At 46.5% G+C, this 20,741-nt stretch overlaps 1 protein-coding gene across 1 annotated transcript in view; it reads left to right on the forward strand.

The window, feature by feature from the left end:
• CATSPERD (cation channel sperm associated auxiliary subunit delta) overlaps positions 1–20,741 on the forward strand; it is a 58,709-nt gene that overhangs the window by 3,634 nt on the left and 34,334 nt on the right. The window contains exons 3-9 of the mRNA XM_057710031.1: positions 301–377; positions 1,186–1,258; positions 2,233–2,347; positions 7,299–7,366; positions 8,596–8,709; positions 17,012–17,095; positions 20,447–20,597. Coding sequence (XP_057566014.1) covers positions 301–377; positions 1,186–1,258; positions 2,233–2,347; positions 7,299–7,366; positions 8,596–8,709; positions 17,012–17,095; positions 20,447–20,597 — 682 coding nt within the window. The remainder of the gene's footprint in view (positions 1–300; positions 378–1,185; positions 1,259–2,232; positions 2,348–7,298; positions 7,367–8,595; positions 8,710–17,011; positions 17,096–20,446; positions 20,598–20,741) is intronic.

The following is a 20,741-nucleotide window of genomic DNA, read 5'->3' on the forward strand; positions in this document are numbered from 1 at the left end:
GGGATGTGATATGAATCATTACCCTGTGAATCTTTTGAAACGATTTATTTTGACATAGATTCACGGCAAGCTGCAAAACAGTGCTGAGATGTCCCAGGTCCCTTTCACCCAGCTTCCCCCATTAGTGACCTCTGACACAACCAGAGGATAGTATCAAAACAGGAAAATGACATAGATGCCGTCCACTTGCCTAATGCAGATTTCACCTTTACATTCGCAGTGTTGCACGGTAGGAAAACGTTTTCATCGGGTGTTTATTAGTGTTGATAAGATTAAGATTTTGTGACTCCCTCTCTTTAGGGTCACCTGTATTTTTCATCTGGGACAACTCGCTTGGTTAAGCATCCTTGCAAGAAAAACATAGCCCTGTATCTAGGGTAAGATATCGTTACTTTTTTTTTTTTAAACGTTACATTTGCCCTCATTCTTTGATTCCACAAACAAACAAAGATGGCTCTGTCCTATGTTGCTCAATGCTGGCCTACAGGGAGTCCACAGTTGGGGTAGAGTTAGAAAGACAGGTGAAGAGACACACGAGTAACTAAAATAATTACATATAGCTTGTCACAAATGCTTGACATAAGGCAGTTATGAACAGTGCCATTCACAGTGGCAACAGAAACTTTAAAATACATAGGAATTAACTCAGTAACGCCTGTCTAAAACCATAAACCTTTTCTGGAGGGGCTAAGAGGAGATCTGGATAAGGAAACGATATACCATGTTCATGGATGGCCTTTTGCTTCTTAAAGGTTTCCTGCATAAGGGAACATACTGTTTCTTTTTTATATACACATTCCTGGTCTGAAAGGCTTTACTTTAGTGGGATCAGAGTGAAGTAAAGGACAAAACCAAAGTTTGCCCTGAGCAAAACAAGCTGTCCTTTAATGTACATTTTACATAATTTTATTTTTGACCTGGTCATGCTTTTCAAATAATGTTATTTCAGGAAGTCAGATATCTAGGCTATAGAGGTTTACTCATGCAAAAATAAATAGATGATAGATGATAGGTAGATAGATAGATAGATGATAGATAGGTATAGATAATGTAGATAGAGGCAAAATGCTTCCCTGTTAAGAAAGGAATTTCATTTCAATGGAACATTTTAGAATGCCTACCGTTGTCTTTTTCCATTTTTTGTATGAAATTGTCCTAATTGAACACTTTTATTCTTTATTTCAGAAGACAAATTTTTCTCACGAAGGATAACTTTGAGAGTAGTCTCCTTCCATTTTCCATCCCTACATCAATGCAGGTAGTTATTTTACAGAATGATCTGAAGGATGCTCAAAATAAATAAGACTTAGGGTTAGATATTGTTTGGAAACACAACACTAGTCTGTTTTTGTTAGTTTGGGGACTTATACTTTACGATGTACCTCTTAAAGACATTGAGAGCAATTTCTAAGCCAAAAGAAGGGTTGATTCTATTCTGCCCTTACTACCAAAACAGGTACTTTTTTTTTTTCCATGAAAAAAGAACCAGATTTCTTGTAAGAGCTCCTTATAATTGGATATGTGTAATAGATTACATGCACTGAGTTCACGGCCTCCCCAAATTGTCCTCAACCAAAACAGAAAAAAACAAAAAAAACAAAAAAAAACAAAAACCCATACCCTCCTAGTAACTATCTTGAGAAATTTGACAGTTGTCACCTATGCTCCAGAAGGTTCCGCCATCTGCTCAAATACCAGTTTCTCTCATAAGTGACACATTTATCAGTTATGCTCAACATTCATCCTTTATGCTTTAGGCTTTATCCTCAGAGAAGGTGTTTTTTTGTTGTTTTTTTTTTATATTTATTTATTTATTTAGGCTATGCCGGTCTTAGCTGCGGCATGCAGGATCTTCATTGCAGCATGCGGATTTTTAGCTATGGCATGCATGAAGGATCTAGTTCCCCGACCAGGTATCAAACCTGGGCCCCCAGTGTTGGGAGTGCAGAGTCTTACCTACTGGACCACCAGGGCAGTCCCCATCCTCAGAGAAGGTTTTGACACAGGAGAAGGAGATAGAGCGAATTTAGGTACCCGAAGGCACCAAACACCAATTTCGACCTCCCAGTTTTGCTTTTAGCCAATCCCCAGGATACATAGCTCCCAATGTCTAGGACCCAAAGAACTCCTGCTGTCATGAACATTCCTTGGATGCATACCTAGACGTACTGCTTCCTGAATTGATGTCTGAAAAGACGCAGGTATTGAAATTGTGTATGTCATTATTCTTAGGTTGGCATACCAGAAGTAACATCAGCCCATTTTGCTGGTTCAGTGTTGCTGTTAGTAGTGAATTGGAACGTCTATGTTTATGATTATGAAGCCAATTCCTGGAATGCATCTACAGGTATGCATATTTTAGTTTGGGTTTTGGTTTAGTTTGGGGGTTTTGTTGTTTTGTTTGTTTGTTTGTTTGTTTGTTTGTTTTTGGCTGCATGGCATGTAGGATCTTAGTTCCCCAACCAGGGATTGAACCTGCGCACCCTGCATTGGAAGTACAGAGTCTTAACCACTGGACCACCAGGGAAGTCCCCATATTTTGTATTTTTTAATCTTGTTTGCATTTGGCCAACATCAGAGAAAAGTTTCAGAGGTATAGATAATGCTGCTACTTGGACATCAGCTCCTGGCTGGACGTTACACTGTCCTTTTTTGGCCACGCTGCGCGGCTTACAGGATCTTTTCTTTTTTCTTTGGCTGTGTTGGGTCTTTGTTGCTGCACACAGGCTTTCTCTAGTTGTGGAGAGCGGGGGCTACTCTTCATTGTGGTGTGTGGGTTTCTCATTGCGGTGGCTTCTCTTGTTGCGGAGCACAGGCTCTAGGCACGTGGGCTCAGTAGATGCGGCATGCAGGCCCGAGATTGCAGGTTCACTAGTTGTAGCACACAGGCTTAGTTGCTCCATGACATGTGGGATCTTCCCAGATCAGGGATTGAACCTATGTCTCCGGCATTGGCAGGCAGATTCTTAACCACTGCACCACCAGGGAAGTCCTGGCTTACAGGATCTTAATTCCCCAAGCAGGGATTGAGCCCAGGCCCCAGCAATGAAAGCACTGAGTCCTAACCACTGGACCACCAGGGAATTCCCTACTGCTGGGGCCCAGATTCCATCCCTGGTCAGGGAACTAAGATCCCACAAGCCATGTGGCTTGGCAAAATAGAATAGAATAGATCAATAAAATTCAACAAAAATTGGCCTGAAGCCCCATCCCACAGGGTGGGGACTGAGTATTTCCATTGGGGACCATGGTGACAAGATACAAAAACCTGCTGTGAGTGATTGGAGCAAACAAGGGGTTTCAGCAGGAGTCATGATGGAGGGGACGTCGGGGAGGGCCAGGGAGGGCAGAGAATGGGTCCTAGATGCCTGGGTGGGGGGGCATATTCAGTCCCACAAATGTCACCTTAGGAACAGGGAACAGTGGAAAAGGTAAACTTCAAGCAGAGAGAGAGAGAGAACCCTGGTGGAGGAAGCAAGGAGATGGTGTCAAGTGAAGAAAAGGGAGATGTTATTCTCCAGAAAAGAGGAAGGATGGCCCCTCTTTTCCAGGGAACAAAGACAGGTACCCATCATGGTGAGAACGGGGTCAGTACAAGGTTTCTGAACCACAGCCCTGCTCATATTGGGCCTGGGTCATTCTCTGGAGGTGGGCGCATTCTGGGCGCTGTGGGGTGTGGAGCAGCGCCCCCTGACCCCACCCACTCGATACCAGGAGCCCCCCTCTCCAAGTCATGACAACAAATGTGTCCCCAGACATAGCCCAGTGTCTCATGGGAGTTGCAGTCCCCTCAGTGGAGAACCACTGGGCTGGTAGATCACCATCTGGCAAGGTGTAATCCTTTTGCTCCATTTGTATTCCTGGTGGCAAAAGACTGTGGTCCTCCTTCCCTCCAAGAAGATGGAGGCGCCCCCCAAGTCACCACAGCTCCTGCCGGGTGCTTGTCAAGCTCCGGATGGGGAGCTGATCACGGCCCCCCTAAGAGGGAAAGAGAAGCACAGGAAAAGGGTCAAGGCTTGTGCTGGCTTCTGTCTTACTTATCACAGTGTTCCAGGCTGGCTCTCAGCGAGGTGATTAGCTGATGGTTAGTGAATGGATAGCTGGAAGGTTTCAAGCCCTGTGGCTGAGGTGTGGACCCTCTGTAAACGCAGCATGAATAGGCAGCAGAGAATAGATAACCCAAGTAAAGCTGGGCTGCCTGAGGGCTGGTCTTTTTTTATTTTATTTTAAAAATTATTTATTTATTTGGCTGTGCTGGGTCTTAGTTGTGGCATGCAGGATCTTTAGCTGCAGCACGTGGGATCTCTAGTTGCAGCATGTACGTGGGATCTAGTTTCCTGACCAGGGATGGAATCCGGGCCTCCTGCATTGGGAGTGTGCAGTCTTAACCGCTGGACCACCAGGGAAGTCCCTGGGGGCCAGTCTTATAACCATCTCATCAACTGGTCATGTCCAACCCAAGCACGTCTGCCTCCAAAACATCAGTTGATCTACTGTTTACAGGTCTTCCCACCCACGGCTACACTGCCTAAAATCCCTCCCTCCTCGCCACCTTTCTCTCTCTCCCCCCAAAATTCACCCACGTTGGCAAGATTTTCCTTCATGCCCCCATCCTCTCCCAGTCCCCCTCCTGATCTTCCAGTTCAGTACTTTACTCCCTCACAATTCAAGGCTCTTTTGCCTTTTTAGGGGGAGGGGTATTCAATTCACTCACAACTCATCCTTTTAACCATTTTAAAGTGTACAGTTCAGTGGCATTTAGTACATTCACAGTGTTGTGTAAAAGTCACCACTACTGAGTACGAGAACATTCCATCACCCCAAAAAGAAACCCCGTCCTCATTCGTAGTCCCTCCCCATCCCCCTCCCCCAGCCCCTGGCAACCACTCGCCCACTCTCTCTCTCTGTGGACTTGCCTGTTCTGGACTTTTCATATGAATGGAATCACATGCTGTGTGGCCTTTTGTGTCTGGCTTCTCTCCCTGAGCATCACGTTTCCAGGGTTCACCCATGTCGTAGTGTGTATTAGGAGTTCATTCCTTTTTATGGCTGAGTGACACTCCATGGTATGGATGGACCACTTCTGTGCATCCATCCACCATCTGCTGGACATTCAGCTCATTTCCCCCTTTTGGCCATTGTGAACAGTGCCACTGTGAACGTTTGTGTACAAGTTTTTTGTGGACACATGTTGTCAGTTCTCTTGGGTAGAAACCTAGGAATGAAATTGCTGGGTCAGATAGAAACTCCGTATTTAACTTGTGGAGGAACCATCAGGGCTCCTTGTAACATGAGTCAATCTAGTCTCTGTCCTTCATCTTCTCTCCATCAGTTTGTTTAATAGCATCCCAACAGCTAACTCCCCATCCTCCTCCCCAGCCCCTGCATCCATAATTCTACTTTCTGTCTCTATGAATGTGACTCCTCTAGGGACCTCACATAAGTGGGATCATACAGTATTGGGATCATACTTCACTGAGCATAGTGTCCTCAAGGTTCGTCCATGTTGTAGCATGTGTCAGAATTTCCTTCCTTTTTATTTTATTTTATTTTATTTTACTTTATTTTATTTTATTTTATATATATGTAAATATATATATTAAAGCTCTTTATTGGAATATAATTGCTTTACTATTTTATATTTTTAAATTTATTTATTTTGGCTGTGCCGGGTCTTAGTTGCGGGATGTGGGATCCTCATTGCAGCATGTGGGATCTTTTAGTTGCAGCATGCAGACTTTTAGTTGGGGCATACATGTGGGATCTAGTTCACCGACCAGGGATTGAAACCGTGCCCTCTGCAGTGGAAGCGTGAAGTCTTAACCACTGGACCACGAGGGAAGTTCCTCCTTCCTTTTTAAAATTTTTTTTAAATTTTTGGCTGCATTGGGTCTTTGTTGCTGCGAGCAGGCTTTCCCTAGTTGGGGCAAGCAGGGGCTACTCTTCCTTGCAGTGCGTGGGCTTCTCCTTGCAGTGGCTTCTCTTGTTGCGGAGAACTGGCTCTCGATGTACAGGCTTCAGTAGTTGTGGCACTCAGCCTCAGTAGTTGTGGTGCATGGGCTTAGTTGCTCTGAGGCATGTGGGATCTTCCCAGACCAGGGCTTGAACCTGTGTCTCCTGCATTGGCAGGCGGATTCTTAGCCACTATGCCACCAGGGAAGTCCCCCTCATTCCTTTTTTTTTTTTTTTAATAAACTTATTTATTTATTTATTTTTTAATTTATTTTTGGCTGTGTAGGGTCTTCATTGCTGCATGCAGGCTTTCTCTAGTTACAGTGAGTGGGGGCTACTCTTCGATGCGGTGCACGGGCTTCTCATTGTGGTGGCTTCTCTTGCTGCAGAGCACAGGCTCTAGGTGCACGGGCTTCAGTAGTTGTGGCACGTGGGCTTAGTTGTTCTGCGGCATGTGGGATCTTCCCAGACCAGGGTTCGAACCCCTGTCCCCTGCATTGGCAGGCTGATTCTTAACCACTGCGCCACCAAGGAAGCCCCCTCCTTCCTTTTTAATGCTGAATAATATTCTATTTATGGATGGACCACATTTTTTAATCCATTCATCTGTCAACAGACACTCAGGCTGCTTCCATGTTTTAGCTACTGTGAATAATGCTGGTGGAATTGCTGGGTCATATTTTCCATTTTTTGAGGACCCTCCGCACTGTTTTCCATACTGCCTGCACCATTTTGCGTTCCCACCAGCAGTGCACAAGGGTTCCAATTTCTTCACATCGTCACCAACACTTGTTTTCTGTTTCTGTCATAGTAGCCATCCTAACGAGTGGGAGGCAGTATCTCACTGTGGCTTGACTTTGCATTTCCCTAATGATTAGTGATGTTGAGCATCTTTTCATGTGCTTGTTGGCCACGTGTGTATTTTCTTTGGAGCTTAAGCTTCTCCTTTTAAAACAGAATCAAAGAATGCCTCACTAAGAGAAGGGCACCCTTCCTGCAATTTTGGCAGAGTCCTAAAAGAGTTTCTGCAAAACCAGTGGTTTTCAACTGGGGACAATTCTCCCCTGACCCCCCGATGACACTTGGCAAAGTCTGGAAACATTTTTGGTTGTCAAGACTGGAGGAGAGTGCCACTGGTTAAATAACTCAGTATATAAGTGATTTAATAAGTTAAATAAGTCAGTAGAAGCAGGGACACTGCAAAACATTGTACAGTGCCCAGGACCCGGTCAACGGAGAACAGTCTAGCCCCAGATGTCAGTGTGGAGGGTAAGAAGCCCTGCTCTAACCTTCTCTCTGAACTTTCAGGGAACTCAGAGAACATTTCAATGCTCTTTTCCTTTCAGGTATAGAACACCCTGTTTCACATATTTCTGGTGACAACTGTTGTTACAGTGAAAATTCCTTTTGCATGGTGAGTATCATGTGTCATACCTCATTTTTTACTCTGCTGTGAGCAGAGATAATTATCAGTGGACATAAGGACAGTGTAGGGACTCCCTGGTGGTCCAGTGGTTAGGACTCTGCACTTCTACTAAGATTCCGAATGCCACATGGTGTGGCAAAAAAAAAAAAAAAAGACAGTGTAAACCTTGAGGGCTGGGACCGGATAGACTCAGGCCGTGTTAACTCCCAGGGATCCAAAGAGGACCTGAGATATGGGAGGGATTCTGGAGCTACTTTCAGATCATCTGGCTGATACATTGTGAATATATCCATCTACCTTTTTTTTTCAACATGTTATTTTGAAATAATTATAGATGTACAGGAGAGAAAATAATACTGTGTCCCGTGTATCCCTCACCCAGTTTCCCCCAATGGTTATATCTTATGTAACTATAATGATACAAACAGGAAATTGACATGGATACAACTATGTAGAGTCAGAGAACCCCTATTGCCATCAAAATATGAAACTGTTCCATCCTCCCATAGCTCCCTGCCCTGCCCTAACCCCTGGCAACCACTAATCTGTTCTCCATCTCTCTAATTTTATCATTTCAAGAATATTCTATAAATGGGATCATACAATATGAAACCTTTGGGAACTAGATTTTCTCAGCAAAAATCTCAGGAGATTCATCCGATTTGTCACGTATATATATATATATATAGTCTGTTCCTTTTCATTGCTAAGTAATTTTCCACAGTGTGGGTGTACCAGAATTGGGTTGTTTCTGCTTTTCGGCTGTTACAAATAAAGCCACTATAAACGTTCACGTGCAGGTTTTTGTGAGGACGTAAGTTTTCACTTCTCTGGGATAAATGCCCAGGAATGTGATCACTGGCATCTGTCTCCACTCCCCCCAACCCCATCTTTTAAATTGAGGTGTAATTGACACACCACACTGTGTAAATTTAAGGTATACAATGTGTTGATTTGCTACACTTACATGTTGTGATATGATTACCACCTTATCATGTCACAAAATTACCATTTCTTTTTTGTTGTGGGAACAATTAAGATCTAGTTTCTTAGAAACTTTGAAGTTTCTAATACAGTATTGTTGTCTGCAATCACTGTGCTGTGTGGTAGGCCTCCAGAACTGATTTATCTACTTAAAGAACATCTCCCCAGCACCCCCCCTCCATCCACCCTCTATCTCCTTTTAAAGAGACTGTTTTATGTGTGTGTTCTTCCAGGATATAAGTAACTCGGTTTTTGCTTATCTGCATGGAGATCAGATATCTCAAACCAATATCTATTTCTCAAATACCCGGGGCTACAGATTTCAGAAGTATGCCCAGGAAAGACAGGTATGTTCAGTTTGGTAAGAACTGAGGAAGAGCCAACAGGGACTTCCCTCGTGGTGCAGCGGTTAAGGCACTGCATTCCCAATGCAGGGGGCCTGGGTTTGATCCCTGGCCAGGGAACTAGATCCCACATGCCACAACTAAGGGTTCACATGCCACAACCCAGGAGCCCGCCTGCTGCAACTAAGACCCGGCACAACCAAATAAGTAAATATTTAAAAAAAAAAGAAAGAAAGAAAATGAGCAAACAAACAAAAAATGTATCCTGTGTGGTAGGAGTAATTAGCTGTCCATGGCAAGCCAGGACTTTTCTCTCTTGCAGAGCCTAGCTGGCTGGGAGGTAGGGGAAAATTGTAGATCAGAGCAGCTGACTAGGGAGATTAGGAAATTAGGAAAGGAGAGGGCACCGTTTAGGGAAAAAGCTGCACATGGATTATGACATCAGGTAGCAGCAGCATCCCCATTTTACAGATAAGAGAACTGGACTAGGTTGAACGTGTCCCTCCAGAAATTCATGTCCACCCCAAAACCTTAGAATATCACCTTCCTTAGAAATAGGGTCTTTATGGATGTAATTAGTTAAGACGAGGTTATCCTGGATATGGGCAGGTTCTAAGTCCAATGCCTGGTGTCCTAGTAACAAGAGGAGAGGATAGGAAAGGGGCACACAGAGAGGAAGGCCATGGTAAGACAGAGGTAGGGATCAGAGGGAATGCAGCTGCAAGTCAAGGGACACCAGGAATGCTGGCAAACACCAGGAACTGCAAGAGAGGAATGGTAGGGGGACTTCCCTGGTGGCACAGTGGATAAGGCTCTGCGCTCCCAATACAGGGAGCTGGGGTTCGATCCCTGGTCAGAGAACTAGGTCCCACATGCATGCTGCAACTAAGGAGCTGGCGAGCCGCAACTAAGGAGCCAGCAAGCCGCAGCTAAGGAGCCCTCGAGCCACAACTAAGGAGCCAGTGCAACCAAATAAATAAATATTAAGAGAGGAATAGTGGGGTTTCTTCCTCAGAGCCTCCGGAAGGAACCAGCCCTGCTAACAGCCTGCCTTCAGACCTGCGACAGTACATCCCTGCTGCATTAAGCCACTGGGTATGTGGTATTTTGTTATGGCTGCCCTAGGAAATTAACACAGGGACAAAGGCTCAGACAGGTGCAGGGTCTCTCCCAAGGCCACACAGCTTGAACAGCTGAAGAGCACAGGATCCTTGAGTAGCTAAGAGGATGATGGCATTTGATGATGCAGAGAATGGCTTCCACCCCAAACACTTAGGAGGTTGGTCCAAAGGAAGGCAGACAGGGACTTCCTTGGCAGTCCAGTGGTTAAGACTCCACACTTCCGCCGCAGGGCTTGTGAGTTCCATCACTGCTCAGGGAACTAAGATCCCGCATGCTGTGTGGCCAAAACAAAAAACAAACAAAAAAAGGACTTCCCTGGTGGTGCAGTGGTTAAGAACCCGCCTGCCAATGCAGGGGACACAGGTTCGATCCCTGGTGCAGGAAGATCCCACATGCTGAGGAGCAACTAAGCCCGTGTGCCACAACTACTGAGCCTGTGCTCTAGAGCCCACGAGCCACAACTACTGAAGCCCACACACCTAGAGCCCATGCTCCACAACAAGAGAAACCACCACAATGAGAAGCCTGCGCACCACAATGAAGAGTAGCCCCGCTCGCAACTAGAGAAAGCCTGCATGCAGCAATGAAGACCCAATGCAGCCAAAAATAATAAATAAATAAATAAAATAATAAAGTCTTAAAACACACACACACACACACACACACACACACACACACACACACACGGGAAGGCCGGCAAAGTGTACTCTGCTCTCAAGCTCCGATCATGTCCCAAATCTGGTTTCTCAGCCTTGCCCAGGAGGCCCAATGAAGCCTACCTAAACCCTGACTGGCCATGTGTTTTCATCTGAAACAAGGCCTAGAAGGACCCAGAGTTAATGTTGGTGCTCAGTTGAAAACTGTCATCACTAAAACCCCCAATCATATTAGAGTTCTCAGAAGAAACAAGACCAGTAGGAGACAGATAGAGACAGAGATATTAATATACAGAAGAGGGTATTTACTATAGGGATTGACCCCGTGAGTATGGAAGCAGAGAAGTCCCACAGCCTGCCGTCTGCAAGTTGAGACCCAAGAAGGCTGGTGGTAAAATTCAGTCTAAGGACAAAGGCCTGAGAACCAGGGAGCTGCGGGTTTTGAGACAGGCTGGGACCTGGGACCCTTCCCTGCAGCGCTACGACGCTTGCACCTGGACAAATGCCTCCTTGAGCAACAAGATACAAAGAAACTATATGGGACTAAAAATAATTGGGTGCCTGCGCATTTGGGGCAAACTATGGACAAAAAGATACAGAAAGACCAAAAAACCCACTGCCACGTTGGAAGAGCTGAGAGCAAAAACAGTGTTGGGAGCAAAAGCAGGGTACTACGCATGCCCTGCACTCAACACCACCTAAGGGGGTGGGCAAAATACCTAAGCCACCCCTCTGGCTAGAACCCTGGACACACCCCTAACCTCACCCCATATAAGGAACCAGCTCACCGCCCCCGTCCCCCCGCATCAGGAGCGAGCGAGGGAACCCCGATAAAGCCTTGCCTGAATTTCTTCACTGGCCTCTTATCAATTTCTCTTGATTGGAGGCCAAGGACCTGGGGGCGGGGCGGGGGGGGGGAGCGTCAGTTTACGTCCTGGAGCTCGAAGGCCTAAGAACCAGGAGCTCCGATGTTCACGGGCAGGAGAAGGTGGACATCCCGCTCAAAAAGAAAGAGCCAGTTCACCCTTCCTCCACCTCTTTGTTCTACTCGGGCCCCCAACGGATTGGACGACGCCCACATTGGTGAGGGCCATCTTCTTTAACTGGGTCTGCTGACTCAAACATTAACCCGTTCTAGAAACACCCAGAAACGATGTTTTACCAGCTGCCTGGGCATTCCTTAGCCCAGTCAAGTTGACACATAAAATTAACTGTCACAGGTCCATCCCTTGTCAACAGGTCCCCCATCCGCATCTCCTTCCTTCCACCCCTCTTCATCTCCAAATAAAGACACTAACAAGGTCATAATCCCACCAAACACAATAAAACCATCTTGTGTATGACCACAAACACATTAAGCCCTCCCCAGGAAAGGAGGTAAAGTCCTAGAGTAGTGTTCATGCTTCTTCTCCACGTCTGGTCACATAAATGCCAATTATTACTACAATAGTCTGTTTATGGGGGGTGGGGGGAGGGATAAATTGGGAGACTGGGATGGACACATACACACTACTATATATAAAACAGATAACTGGGACTTCACTGGTGGCGCAGTGGTTAAGAATCCACCTGCCAATGCAGGGGACAGGGGATCAATCCCTGGGCCAGGAAGATTCCACGTGCCGTGGAGCAACTAAGGCTGAGCGCCACAACTACTGAGCCCATGAGCCACAACTACTGAACCTGTATGCTGCAACCACTGAACCCCGCATGCGCCTAGAGCCCATGCGCCACAACAAGAGAAGCCACCACAATGAGAAGCCCACGCGCTGCAGCAAAGGGTAGACCCTACTTGACACAACTAGAGAAAGCCTGTGTGCAGCAACAAAAACCCAATGCAGCCAATAAATAAATAAATAATAAAATTAGTTAATTAAAAAATAAAATAGATAACTGATAAGGACCTACTGTATAGCACAGGGAACACTACTCCATACTCTTTAATGACCTATATGGGAAAAGAATCTAAAATAGAGGAGATAGACATATATATGTGTATATACAGGTATATGTATAGCAGATTCACTTTGCTGTACACTTGAAACTAACACAACATTGTAAATCAGCTATACTCTAAAATTTTTTAAAGAATAGTCTATTTGCTGTGTGTGTGTGTGGTTCTTGTTTCCTTAGACATTTTGGGAGGAAAGGATGGGTCTGTTTCTGTGCATCAGCTCTGGGATTAGCTGGGCTCAGGCCCACCGAGGCCGGGATACATCAGCTACACTTGTTCTCCTTAACTCCTGGGTCCTGGTCAGACACTCTCCCCAGTCCTCTGCTCTCCGGGAGTCATCGCTGTGCACACCAGCACCCTAACCTTGGCAATGGGAGACAGGGGGAAGATTGCCAAGCCCATGAGGAATGTCTGGGATTTGACTCTCAGGTGAGACGTCTCACCTCCTTCTCTCTCATCCAGGACGATGGCCTCTGTAGGGCTTACAGGATTCACACACTGTGGGCAAGTTTCCAGTCTTCTCCTCAAGCCAGCAGCTGTGTACCTCCTGCTAAGTTGGGGCATCAATTAATAGTGTGCTCAGCTGCAAGTAACAGTGGTTTGAGCAAATTGGAGGCTATTTTTTCTCCTGCAGTTGGGAGTCTAGATGCAGGCAGCACAGTTCAGTGATGCTCCCATGGGTCCAGAATCTCCCTGTCTTTCTGCTCCACCATCCTTAGCATCAGGACTCATGATATTCCAAACACTAATCACAGGGACCATAGGGCACGGGCACTGCCCAATCAGGAGAGATGCCGGCTGTAGTGATGGAGCAAGATCTGGGGTCCCCTCCTGTGTCAAGGCACTAATCCCATAGTTGCCCAATTATGGGAAGGTCAATGGCAGGGTCTCTGGGCAGCAGAATAATGAATCCTTGAAGATGTCCACACCCTAATCCCCCAAAACCTGTGACTATGGTACCTTGATAGAGAAAGGGATTTTGGCAGATGGGATCAAGTTAAGGATCTTTTTTTTAAATTAATTTTTATTGGGGTATAGTTATAGTTGCTTTACAATGTTGTGTTAGTTTCTACTGTACAGTAAAGTGAATCAGCTCTATGTATACATATATCCCATCCTTTCTGGATTTTCTTCCCATTTATGGCACCACAGAACACTGAGTAGAGTTCCCTGTGCTACACAGTAGGTTCTCATTAGTCATCTTTTTTATACATAGTAGTGTATATATGTCAGTCCCAATCTCCCAATTCATCCCACCCCCTGCTTTCCCCTTGGTATCCATACATTTGTTCTCTATGTCTGTGTCTCTATTTCTGATTTGCAAATAAGTTCACCATACCATTTTTCAAGATCCCACATATATGCTTTAATATGTGATATTTGTTTTTCTCTTTCTGACTTACTTCATTCTGTATGACAGTCTCTAGATCCAACCACGTCTCTACAAATGACCCAATTTCATTCCTTTTTATGGCTGAATAATATTCCATTATATGTACATACATACCACATCTTTTTTTAATCCATTCCTCTGTTGCTGGACATTTAGGTTGCTTCCATGACCTGGCTATTGTAAATAGTGCTGCAATGAACATTGGGGTGCATGTGTCTTTTTGAATTATAGTTTTCTCTGGGTATATGCCCAATAGTGGGATTGCTGTGCCATACAATAGTTCTAGTTTTAAGTTAAGGATCTTGAGATGGGAGATGATCCCGAATTATCTGTGTGGACACAACATCACCACAAGGGTCCTTATAAGAGGCAGGCAGGAAGGACTTCTCTGGTGGTGCAGTGGTTAAGAATACACCTGCTAATGCAGGGCACATGGGTTCAATCCCTGGTCCCGGAAGATCCCACATGCCTCGGAGCAACTAAGCCCATGCGCCACAACTACTAAGCCTGCACTCTAGAGCCCGCGAGCCACAACTATTGAGCCCACATGCCACAACTACTGAACCCACGCTCCTAGAGCCCATGCTCTGCAACAAGAGAAGCCACTGCAAGAAGACCCTGGACCACAATGAAGAGTAGCCCCCGCTCTCCACAACTAGAGAAAGCCTGCGCACAGCAACGAAGACCCAATGCAGCCAATAAATAAATAAATTTATAAAAAAAAAAAAAGAGGGAGGCAGGAATTCAGAGTCAGAGGAGATATGATGACTTAAGCTGAGTTGAATGAGAGAGAGAGAGACAGAGGGATTTAAAGATGCTATGCTCCTGGCTTTGAAGATGGAGGAAGGGGCTGTGTGCCAAGGAATGTGGGCACCTCTAGCAGCTGGAAAAGGCCAGGAAACAGATTCTCCCCTGGGGCCTCCAAAAGGACTTAGCCCTGCCCACACCTGGATTTTAGCCCAGTGAGACCCACTATGGACTTCTGACCTCCGGAACTGTCAGAGAGTAAATCTGTGCCAATTTAAGTCACTAAGGTTGTGGTCATGTGTTATAGCAGCCACAGGAAACTCATACAGTCTCCTGTATGGAGGGTCCAGGGATGCCTGGCTGAGAGATGCTTACGACCACTCCAGAAGTATTTCACTATTTCCACAGCTGGTGCTTTCCAGCTAAAGGCCCACCCCACTCAACTTGTTGGCCTTCCTCCCACATGGCAAGCTGACTGTCCCATCTCCAGGCATCACATCTCCCCTGTAGGCAGGAAGATGGGAACTGGGCTTTGTCCTTTCAAGAAGACCTTTCCAGGGACTTCCCCGGTGGCACAGTAGATAAGACTCTGCACTCCCAATGCAGGAGGCCCAGGTTCAATCCCTGGTCGGGGAACTAAAATCCCTCATGCATGCCGCAACTAAGAGTCTGAGTGCCGCAACTAAGAAGTCTGCATGCCACAACTAAAAGATCCCACCTGCCACAACTAAGACCCAGCACAGCCAAAAGAAAGAAAGAAAGAAAGATGAAAGAAAGGAAGGAAGGAAGGAAGGAAGGAAGGAAGGAAGGAAGAAAGAAAGAAAGAAAGAAAGAAAGAAAGAAAGAAAGAAAGAAAGAAAGAAAGAAAGAAAGAAAAGAAAGAAAGAAAGAAAAGAAAGAGGGAGGGAGGAAGGAAAGAGAGAAAGAGAGAAAAGAAAGAATGAAAGAAGGAAAGACCTTTCCAGAAGACTTGCCTTCCCATCCCACTAGCCGGAACTGAAGCATGCACCACCCTATCTCAGTCTGTGGCCAAGGGGCCGAGACTCCTAAGTGCGGTCCAGAGCAATCACAGTTTATCCCCTGAGATCAAGGCCCCTTTGGGGTTCTCCTGGCAGGGGAGAAGGAGTTGGGGTGACTGGTAGGGAGGAGATGGGCAGGACACCACGATGTCTGGCCACCTGTGCTCGTTGGGATAGACTGACTGTATGTCTTAGTCTGCTCAGGCTGCCACAGCAGATATCACAAACCGGTGACCTAAACAACACACAGTTATTTCTCATGGTTCTAGAGGCTAGGAAGTCCAAGATCAAGGTGCTGGCCAACTCGGTTCCTGGTGAGGGCTCTCTTCTATCTTGCAGACGGCCACCTTCTTACTGGGTCCCCACATGGCAGAGAGAGGCAGAGACACACAGAGAGAGAAAGAGAACTCTGGTGTCTTTTCTCGTAAGAGCACTAATCCCATCATGACCTCATGACCTCATCTAAACCTAATTGCAACCCAAAGACCATACCTCCAAATACCATCATTTTGGGAGTGCTGTAGTCAGAATGTTTGTGTCCCTCCCAAATTCATATGTTGAAATCCTAATGCCTGATGTGATAGATTAGGGGCCTTTGGGAGGTGTTTTGGTCATGGGGGTGGAGCCCTCATGAATGGGATTAGTGCCCTTATAAATAGAGGGCCTGGAGCGGAGCTAGCTCACCCCTCCCATGGCATGTGAGGACACAGCGAGATGTCTGCAACCCAGGAAGGGGCCCTCACTTGACCATGCTGGCACCCTGATCTCAGATTTCCAGCCTCCAGAACTGTGAGCCACCAACTTCTGGTGTTATAAGCCATCCAGTCTATGGTATTTTGTTGTAGCAGCCTGAACAGATTAGGACAAGGGGTTAAGGTTTCAACCTATGAACTGGGAGAAGACACAATTTGGCCCATAGCACTGTATATAATAGAAATACCCCACCCATACACACACACAAACACCACCAAGTAACAGAGGCTTAAATAAGATGGTGGTCTTTCTTTCTTACCTGAAAGATGTCTGGAGGGAGCCAGCTGGGTTGCCATGGCAATCTGTCCCACTGTCCCTTGGTTGGGGTCCTTGGCCTTATGCTCCAACATGCTTGCTGGCAGGCACTATGGTGACCAGCCAAAGGTCAGGAATGAGGAAGCTAGGCAGGAGTGAGGGATTTATGCAGGCATCTCACAGTCTGGGTCACACCACTTCCTCCAATACCCCAAAGAAAGCCGTCTTCCTTCAAGAAGTAGCCCTCGAGGCTATGTTTTCACAGAGGGGAAATAGATCATAATAAGAATTAAAAAAAAAAAAAAAAGACTTTCCTTCCTTTTAGCTTACTAGATAATCTAGAGTTAAATTTGGAAGTAAGCACATTTCTCATTTATTTATATGCGATATTTTGTTTGTTTCATAGGCAGAACTAGTCGGATCCTTGGGTGGGATCTTCTACTTTCATTCCTTGTCACAGGTTGGGCTGCTTCTTGTTGACCAACGGAAGGTGAGTACCTTTTGGACTGGGAAGAACCACTTCAGTGACTGTCACCCCAAGCCAGGTTCTTGTCAAAACTCACACACTTAGATTTTCATATCTGAACTCCATCTAGCTTTTCATTCACCTGTCCATCCATGTATCCATCCACCCACTCATCCTCCTGCCTACTCATCCATGTATCCATTCTTCCAGTTATCTATATATCCAGCCACCCACCTGTCTACCCATCTACCTACCTACTCATCCATCCATTAACCTACTTATCCATTAATCCATCCATCCATCTACCAACCCACCTACCCACTCATCTACTCATCCATCCACCCATCCATCCATCTATTCATTCTTCCATTTATCTATTTATCCATCCACCTACTATCCACCTACCTACCCACCTACTCATTCATCCATCCATCATCCTACTTATCCATCCAACCATCCATCATCCATCCTTCCATTTACCTATTTATCCATCCATCTATCTACCCACCTACTCATCCATCCATCAACCTACTTATCCATCCCTCCATCCATCCATCCATCCATCCATCCATCCATCCATCCATCCACACATCCATCTATCCACCCATCTACCTATTCATCCAAATACCCTTCCACCACCCCTCTCTCCCCCCACTCATTAGCTCATTCAGTCTTGCACTCAGTAATATTTAAGTAGGGTCTAGGAGGGGCTGGGCACTAGGGATAAATGCCAGGTGTGGTGCATGTGTCACTGGTGGCACCCAAGACCATTTTAAATACCTCATGTCAACCCTTTTTTTTAATGATTATTTTCACACGGATTCAGAAAATCAGGACATGAAAACCGTGACCTCACAGGTATCACTTAGGATAAAGACTAAATTAAGAAGAGGAATCAGTCCATGCAAAGCGCACTGGAAGAAAAAATATTAAGTCAGGCAAAGATTAAAGTACAGTCAGTAACCTCGCGTTGCAAAATTTGTAAGCAAGGTGTGTCGCTCTGAAGTTCAGGGGAGATCCAAGATCAAGAAGCTCCCAGAGGCTGGTGGCTGAAAGCAGGCCCTCTAATCACACGGTGGGCCCAGCTGCCCATCCAGAGTCCCCACAGGGCTCATCGTGAAAAAGAGACACTCCCAGACTCTGGACATCCCAAGCATGTAGTGGTGGCTGAGGCGTCCGGCTCTGGTTACAATGTGTGCATGGTCTCCCAGGCCTGACCACAGGCAGTCACAAGGCTTTACCTGGAGGGTGTGGGGGCTGGGGGGAGCTGCCCTCCCCACGCCCCCCGGGGGCAGGATGCATGGCAGGCTCTGCGGGCCTTGCGGTCAAGGACTCCAGCCTCAGGTCTGGAAGGCTCTGCGCATCTTTGCATTCCTAGCCCAGGCGCGGTCCTCAGGCCTCTGCCTCCTCAGGGAGGGAGGAGGGTGAAGCTTGGAGCCACGTCTCCCTTCTCCGACTCAGTACTTTTCCGCTACTGGCCCTTCCCACTCCGGGGGCACTGGGTGCGTAAAACTGCAGGCGCTTTATTTTATTTTATTTTATTTTATTTTAATTTAATTTAATTTTATTTTATTTATTTTATTTTATTTTATATTTTATTTTATTTTATTTTTTATTTTATATTTTATTTTATTTTATATTTTATTTTATTTTATATTATATTTTATTTTATTTTATTTTATTTTATTTTATTTATTTTATTTTATTTTATTTTATTTTTATGCCCCGCCACGCGGGATCTTAGTTCCGGACCTGGGATGGAACCCCTGCCGCCTGCAGTGGAACCGCGGGTTCTTAACCGCTGGACCGCCAGGGAGGTCCCTGCAGGCGCCTTTTGTTCAGGGCTCCCCACCTAGGGAGATGATCCCCACGCCTGCGCTGACCCAGCGCACCCGCCACAGTTCCGTCGTGGAGGGACGGATAGGGTCCCTGGGTGTTTTCTCTGGCCTGGGCCCTTGCCCCACCTCAGCGAGCAATTAAAGGGGAATGAACGCTCCTGTTAGGCTCGTTGCTCTGATTGACTGCTCCGACGCCTGGCAGCTCAGCTGAGCTGCCCTTGAGGCTCCGGGGACCGGGAGGCAGCCAGTCCATCGCTGAGCGCGCGGGGGAGCTGGGGCCTGCGGACTCACACTCACGGTCCTTTAGCGCGTCACACAGGTGGGCCTGGCCCCTGCGTCTGGGGTGGGGGTGGAGGGACGAGGCGAGTCAAGGTCAGCATCCCGTGCACAGTCCACCCTCGCCCTGACGCTAAGCTTCTCTCCCCGCCCCAGGAGGCAGAAAGCAACCCAGGGACTTCCCTGGTGTTCCAGTAGTTAGGATTCAGCGCTTTCGCTGCTGCAGGGGCGCAGGTTCAATCCCTGGTCGGGAACGAAGAGCCCTCAAGCTGCGCAGCGGCAAAGGGAGGGAGGGAGGAAGGAAGGGAGGAAGAAATCCAGTACACCTGCAAACCCGGAGGCTCTGGGCAAGCCATTCTGCAGAAAATCTCTGCCGCCGCCACCGTGCATCTTCTGGAAAACTGATGCGGGTATCTTGGTGGGACTCACTTGTGAACCAGTGTCAGTGTTGGTATTTTTAATTCCATCCTTGTGTAGTGGTGTCAGAGTCTTCCATAAAGAACAGATGACAGAAAAGAATCTGAAAAAGAATATCTATATATACACACGTGTGTGTATGTATATATAACTGAATCACTTTGCTATACGACATTGTAAATCAACTATACTTTACAAAAAAGAAAAAAAAAAGAGCAGATGAGAGAAAACTTTGAGAACCATGGAGAGAAATTTGGACTCTACTTAAGACAAGGCCTTATAGGGTCAAGAGATGTGAAAGGCCATTAGGAAAAGAATTTATAGGGGACTTCCCTGGCAGTCCAGTGGTTAGGACTCTGTGCTTTCGCTGCCAAGGGCATGGATTCAATCCCTGGTCAGGGAACTAAGATCCTGCAACCCGCAGGGCAAGGCCAAAAAAAAGAAAAGAAAAGAAAAAATGAATCTGGCAACCAGCCCCTGGGAAATCAGCTTGAGTAATAATCCAGGTACAAAGGCACCGACATGGGTCCAGCAGAGCAGAAGGAGAGAGAGCTGGGCTTTAGCACTGCAGGCGTTTTGGGTGAATAGTCTTCTGCCATGAAGGCCCGTCCCGGGCACTGTGGGGTGTGGAGCAGATGCCAGGAGCCCCCCCCCCAGGTCATGACAACCACAGATGACCCCAGACTCCGCCCAGTGTCCCCTGGGGACAGAATCACCCCAAGCTGAGACCCACCGGACTAGGTAATAAGGTTTGAAGAAAGTTCAAATGACAAGGCATGTGATCGCTCACAGTTCTATGGCGGTGATTTCTTTTCTCACTCAAGATTCAGTATTCTTCTCTCAGGCTATGTTCAGCTACTCAGACCACCCCCTGAACCACAGTTTCGGGCTGCCCTTTGACTACAATGGGACCCTTGACACCCTCATCGCCCCAGGCCAGAAAGGCATCCTGATCTTCTGGTTTGAGAAGAGCCTGCTGCTTTCCCGAAATGCAGGTGAGTGAAGCCCAGGCTCAGGGCAGGGCAAACACAAGCCTTCATTTTTTCTCTCCCCTGACTTGAGTGGACCACAACAGACATGTTCTCACTTTGCCATCCTCACTGCGACCCCCGACCCCCATTTTCTGCTTCCTGGGAACT

The sequence above is a fragment of the Hippopotamus amphibius genome, chromosome 15, assembly GCF_030028045.1.
Source record: "Hippopotamus amphibius kiboko isolate mHipAmp2 chromosome 15, mHipAmp2.hap2, whole genome shotgun sequence".
Lineage (NCBI taxonomy): Eukaryota > Metazoa > Chordata > Mammalia > Artiodactyla > Hippopotamidae > Hippopotamus > Hippopotamus amphibius.